Source organism: Tupaia chinensis, unplaced genomic scaffold, assembly GCF_000334495.1.
Source record: "Tupaia chinensis unplaced genomic scaffold, TupChi_1.0 Scaffold000673_1, whole genome shotgun sequence".
NCBI lineage: Eukaryota > Metazoa > Chordata > Mammalia > Scandentia > Tupaiidae > Tupaia > Tupaia belangeri.
In genome coordinates this window covers 919,228-925,380 of record NW_006160196.1, presented here as the reverse complement: position 1 = coordinate 925,380, position 6,153 = coordinate 919,228, and the positions used below count along the sequence as shown (strand labels likewise).

The following is a 6,153-nucleotide window of genomic DNA, read 5'->3' as shown; positions in this document are numbered from 1 at the left end:
CCACATTGAAATGCTGCGTGTTCACCCCAACATTGGGTGTTGTTCCTTCTCACACACAGCTCAGCCTGACTAACACAGCATCTGTCTCCATCCAAGCCCAGGAGAAGCTCAAGTCCATAAAGGAGAGCTGCTTTTTGGAGCCAGCAGGTGGCTCAGTGGTTACAGTGTCAGACATGGCCAACCGTGGTCTGAGTCCCAGACCCTGAGGCTTAAAAATCACGCCAGGCGCATGTGCGTGTGTGGCCAAAGTCCCAGGAGAATAGAGGAAAAGGGATTGTGGTGTGGCCATCCCCCCAAGAGTGATTTCTCACTTTCCCTCTCTCTCTGTCTCTCTGGCGAGCTATGACAGGCCCTATGACCAAAACCTTAAAAAAAAAAAAAAAAAGTGTGTTCCCAAATTCCTAGTATGCATCACAGGGGGAACCAGCAGTTAGCGTAATGGCTATGTCGCTGGACTCCCATGTAGTCGACCGCGGTTCGTGTCTCGGACCCGGTGGCTTAGAACTCACGCCAGGCGCATGTGCGTGCGTGCCCAAGATCCCGAGAGGAGAATGGAGGAGAAGGGACTGCGGCGTGACCATCCCCCCTGGGGGGTGATTTCTCGCTTTCTGTCTCTGTGTCTCTCTCTGTCTGTCTGGCGAGCGCACGCGCCCTATAGCAAAAACCTCTCAAAAAAAAAAAAAAAATATGCATCACAAAGGCTGGTAGACAGTGGGGACTCAAAAACATTTGATGGGACCAACAAGTGGTGTGGCGGTTAAGGCTGCTGGACTCCCATATGGCTGACTGCGGTTCAAGTCCTGGACCCAGCAGCTTGCTTTCTCACACTCTCTCTCTCTCTCTCTGGTCAACCTCAAAAAATAAAGTAAAATAATGATAACGAATAAAATTTTTTTAAAAATTTGATGACTAAATGAACAATGTCCGGGGAGTGTCTCTGACCTTCCCAGCCGGGGACCCCATGACCTTCCAGTTCCTGTATGCTAGTAGCTGTCAAAGTGTGGAGCCCACACAGGCCACATCGACATCACCTGGGAGTTTGTTAAAATTTTCAAGGCCCAGGACCAGCGCTTGGCATAATGGCTATGTCACTGGACTCCCATGTAGTGGACTGCAGTTCGAGTCCCAGACTCGGTGGCTTAAACTCACGCCGGGCACGTGTGCGTGCATGCCCAAGATCCCAAGAGGAGAATGGAGGAGAAGGGATTGTGGTGTGGCCATCCTCCCTGGCGGGGTGATTTCTCACTTTCTATCTCTCTGTCTCTCTCTGTCTTTCTGGCGAGCACAAACGCCCTATAGTAAAAAGCCTCCAAAAAAAAAAAAAAGAAATCTCAAGGCCCATGTCAGATCTGGTGAATCAGAAATCCTGGGATGGGGCCCAACAGTCTGTTTCCACAGGCCTTCCAGATGATGCCAATGCATGCCAGAGCTGGAGAACCACCACCTCTCACCTTCCTCCTGTCACCCTCTGCATGCCCAAGTCCCCGGGCGATTCCCCCCAGTCCACTCACAGAGTCGACGGCATCCGGTGGTTCCACAAAGGCTGAGAACTCCACCAGCTGCAACCGGGCAGTGCCCAGAGCCCTAGCCTGCCAGGCTGGGGGTGATGGGGCAGGTGGGGGCAAGGGCGAGAGGGCTTGGGGGGGCTCGTACCCTAGAGGGAGAGAAGAGAGAACAATAACAATTGCTAACATTTATTGAATGTATCAGGCACTGATCTGTCTTGCCTGCCTCCACTTAGAAGCTGAAAAAGCTAAATACTCACTTTCCCAGCCTCCCTTGCAGCTAGAGGTGGCCATGTGACACAGTCCTGGCCAATGAGACGTTAGGGGAAATCTGCTGGGGGGCTTCTGGGAAGGAGTTTCTTCCTGAATGAAAAAGACAGAACTTTGGGAGGAGGAAGCTTTTGGCCCTGGCCGAGTCCTGCTTGGGCTGTGATACCTGGAGTCGCAACAGACCTCTTGGGACAATAAGAGAAGCCAAGGGGACTACAGAGATGCCAGGCTGGCCTAATGTCACCGAGCTGCCGGACTTCTGGTAACGTGGACTCGCTGAAGCCTCTACTACTTAAGGCACTACTCTTTCCGGTAGAAGCGTTCCTGACTCATGAACTGATGGGCCCTGATGGAGCAAGAGATCCCCTCTTTCACTGACATGTGTTCTAAGATCACATCAGCCTGGATTTCTGGAAGCCCTCTCCGCTGCCAGATAAGCAAGAGGCTGCCTGGGAATGAAACCACCGCAGAAGAAAAGCAGATCAAAGCAAGTTCTGCTGCTACCACTTGAGCCCTGGATCCAGCCATGCCTGAAGGCATGTTTCTGGACTATCAGTTACGTGAACAGATAAATTCTTCATCTTTTCTTTTCTTTTTTTCCCTTTGCCTCGGCTGCCTGGATTTGAGTTTCTATCACTTCTACCTGAGAGAATCTCGAATAATCCACCTCCCCAAGGTCTCGTAGCTACTGCAGCAGGTGGCAGAACACAAACCCAGTGTGTCTGGCTAAAGGCCATACTCGTCCCCCACCCCCCACTAGACAGGTCTCACTGGGTTGCCCAGGCTGGCTTTGAACATGTGCTTCTCCTACCCGACCCTCCAGAGTACCTGGGACTAGACGTGTGCCCCGTATGCTCTTAACTCGCTAATTCAGGCACTCACCTGTCCAGCCCTCAGCACACGCCCTGCCTCAGAGCTGGGCCTGTGAGAACGTGTGCACTCATGAATGGAAAGTTGAAGGGAAGACTGAGGCCGCGTGGAGAGCAGGCTCTTACCTGGGAGGTCAGTAGAAGGGGGAGTCAGTGACAAAGAGAATGACGTCTGGGAGAACGGCTTCACGCTGAGGAGAAAGGAAGCCAGGGTCACAAGGCAGAAAGCCGACGTGCGCTCAGGGTCGCGGCAAGCCCAAGCCCCTGCAAGCACTGCGTGCGGCTGCACTGGAGCCTCACAGCCTATGCGGTGAGGGCAATGACTGCTCTTCTTGTTGCACAAAGCGAACTGAGAGGGGCCGGCAGGTGGCATACTTCTTACGTCGCTGGACTCCCACATGGCTGACTGCTGATCGAGTCCCAGAGCCAGCAGTTTGAAATTTATGCCGGGCACGTGTGCATGCATGCCCAGAATCCCATGGGGAAGATGGAAAAGAAGGGTGTGCAACATGGCCATCCCCCCCAGGAGTGATTTCTCGCTTTCCCTCTCACTGTCTCTCTCTGTCTTTCCAGTGAGTGTGTACCTGCCTTATGGCAATAAAGGGGGGGGGGTGCAGCAGGTGGCGTGGTGGTTAAGGCGCTGGACTCCCACATGGCCGACTGCAGTTCGAGTTCCAGACTTGATGGCTTGTTTTCTCTTCCCCTCCTCTCTTTCTGTATCTCTCTGGTGAACACACATGCCCCTAGAAAATTAAAAAAAAAAAAGTGGTGATAAATAAAATGTCCCAGAGAGGGACAGATAGAGAGAAAGTGAGAAAGCAAGCCGCCAGGTCCAGGACTCAAACCACGGTCGGCCCTATGGGAGTCCAGTGCCCTTAACCACCACGCCCCCAAATTAAATCATTCTTAAAAAACAAAAAGGAGGCCGAAAGGTGGCATAGTGGTTGAGGGTTCTCTCTCTCTCTTTCTGTCCCTGTCTGGTCAAATTAAAATAAATAAATAACATTAAATGAAATCATTCTTTTTTCTGAGGCACAGAGGGATCGACTGACCCGCCCAGAGTCACACAGCCAGGGTGCAGCGGTCTGGGTTTGAACACAGGCTAAAAACAAACACGAAGCCCACGCTCTTTTGTGTTTCGTGTTTGGGGTTTTTTTGCCTACTGCTAGAGGGTACAAGCACTCACTAGAGAGAGAGGGAGAGAGACAAAAAGAGAAAGAGAAAGCACCACCCAGTGGCATGTGGCCTGGCTGCGATCCTCTCTCCTCCGTGCCTTCTCCCATCAGGACCGAGCACCTCCGTCCATGCACGCAAGGCCAGGATTCCAGTCGTGGTCAGCCCCGTGGGACCCACTCCCGAGTAAGTGAACCGCTACGCTAGGGGCTGGCCCATCGTGCTCAGGATCTGATTCATCTCACAGGATGACAGAAAGAGCCAAAACCAGGTCTCGAGAACTGGGAAGAAGACACAGGAGGTGCAGAATTTGCAGAAATGTGAGGGTTCTGAAGGGTAGAACACGAATGACCCAGCGGTAGAGATGGGTCATCAGGCCAGAGGTCAGGGTGGAGAGGCAGTGCCGTCCAATAACACATTCTGTGTGACAGAAGGTCCCACATCTGTCCCATCCCGCACCGTCACCACTGGCCACTCATGGCTACTGAGCATGTGACATGTGACCTCCAAACACGAGCCGGTGTGCCTGAGGAACTGAATGTTTCATTTCATCTCATTTCATTCGTTTTAAATAGTCACACATGACTACTGGCTGCAGTATCACACACAGCTCTAGAGACCCAGAGGTAGCCCAGAAAAACGTGATGAGACTTAGAGGTCAGAGGTCAAGGGCATAAGGCATGGGGTCAGAGGTCAGGAAAGAGGTCAAGGACCAAAAGACCAAGACTTGGAAGACAAACTTCAAAGAACTTCTGACTCAGATGCCCAAGGGTCCTGCCATAGTCCTTGCTGTCCCTATTCGGAAATCGAAACAACTCACTGCTCACTGGCATAACCTCTGAGATCAGGGCTACGGCACCAGCCGCCTCCGCAGAGACCTGTCCTGATTCCCGCCTAAAATAGACAAGCCGGACGGCCTAATGGTTAGGGCAGCTAACTCCCACTTGGCCACCGTATGGTTCAAGTCCCAAGCCCTGTGACTTGGAAGACATGCCGGGTACATGTGTACATGCCAAGTCCAGAAAGGAGAGTCGAAGAGAGAGGATTATGGTGTGGCCATCCCTCCTAAGGGGCTGCTTTCTCATTTTCTCTCTCTGTCTCTCTCCAGTGAGTACATGTGTGCCATAGAAAAATTTTTAAAAATAGAGCCAGACGGTGGCACGACGGTCAAGGTGGCTGGAGCCCCATGGCTCACTACATGGTTGAGTCCCAGACCTGGTGGAAACCAGGCCACGAGTGTGTGTGAGTATGCCCAGAATCCCAAGAGGAGGATAGAGAAGGGACTGCAGTGTGGCCATCCCCTCGGGGAGGGGGGGTCTTTCTCTGTCTCTCTCCAGAGAGTGCACACACCCTTTAGCAAAGCGAGACGGCAAATGGTAGCAAGCAGTAAAACACAACGCTCTGTGAGACCGACGCACATGGGAAGGCTCTGGGTTTGTGTCCAGAGACCTCCCTGAGCACGCCAGGCGTCCCTGAGCCTGTGATCCAGGGCTGGCTGGAGCTGGGGCTGCATTGTGGTATCAGGACACGGTCAGGGCGGTTGACTCTCTGTCTCTCTCTGTTTCTCTTACTCACAGACTAAAGAAATAAACTTTTTTTTTAATTGCCAGAGGGCACATATACTTACCAGAAAGAGACAGCGAGGGAGAAAGCACCCCCGATGGGGCATGGTCACACCCTAATCCCTCCTCCTCCATTTCTCCATCCTGTCAGGCTTTGGGGCTCACATGCATATGGACAGTGTTTTCCAGGCCTCTGGGGCGAGCGTGGTACTGCAACTGGCCATGTAGGATCCAGCTCCCTTAACCACCAGGCCACAGGGCCTGCCCGTTCTACTCTCGTAGGCTATAAACATATCCTCTCACCCTCGCAGGTCTCAGAGCTGAAAAGGACACGGCCATGTACTTCTGGGGCCTGTTTTCTTTTCTCCGAGCTGAGCTTTTCTCCAAGCTCTACCCTAGGGCCCAAGAAGCACCTCAAGGGACCAGCAGGTGGCATACTGGTCAAGGTGCCGGACTCCACATCATGGCCAACTGTGGTTCAAGCCCCAGACCCAGTGCATGAAAAATCATGCCAGGCACATGTGTGTGTCCAGAATCCTAAGAGGAGAAAGGACTGCGGAGTGCCCTTCCCCAAGGGAGTGATTTCTCACTTTCCCTCTCACTGTCTCTTTCTATCTCTCTCCAGCGAGTACACGTGCCATATGGCCAAAATCTTTTCTTTTTCTTTGGAGAGGTTTTCGTATAGGGCACGTGCGCCCGCCAGACAGACAAAAAGAGACATAGAGACAGAAAGCGAGAAATCACCCCCCAGGGAGGATGGAAAAACCTTTAAAA

The 6,153-nt window shown here is 52.5% G+C and overlaps 1 protein-coding gene across 1 annotated transcript in view; it reads right to left on the bottom strand.

Moving 5' to 3' along the window:
• Nucleotides 1–6,153, bottom strand: part of LOC102499110 (transcriptional enhancer factor TEF-4) — a gene marked incomplete at its 3' end in the record, with an annotated part of 17,819 nt that overhangs the window by 5,477 nt on the left and 6,189 nt on the right. Inside the window, 2 exon segments of the mRNA XM_014592284.1 lie at nt 1,512–1,654; nt 2,771–2,835. Of these exon segments, the coding sequence (XP_014447770.1) occupies nt 1,512–1,654; nt 2,771–2,835 (208 nt within the window).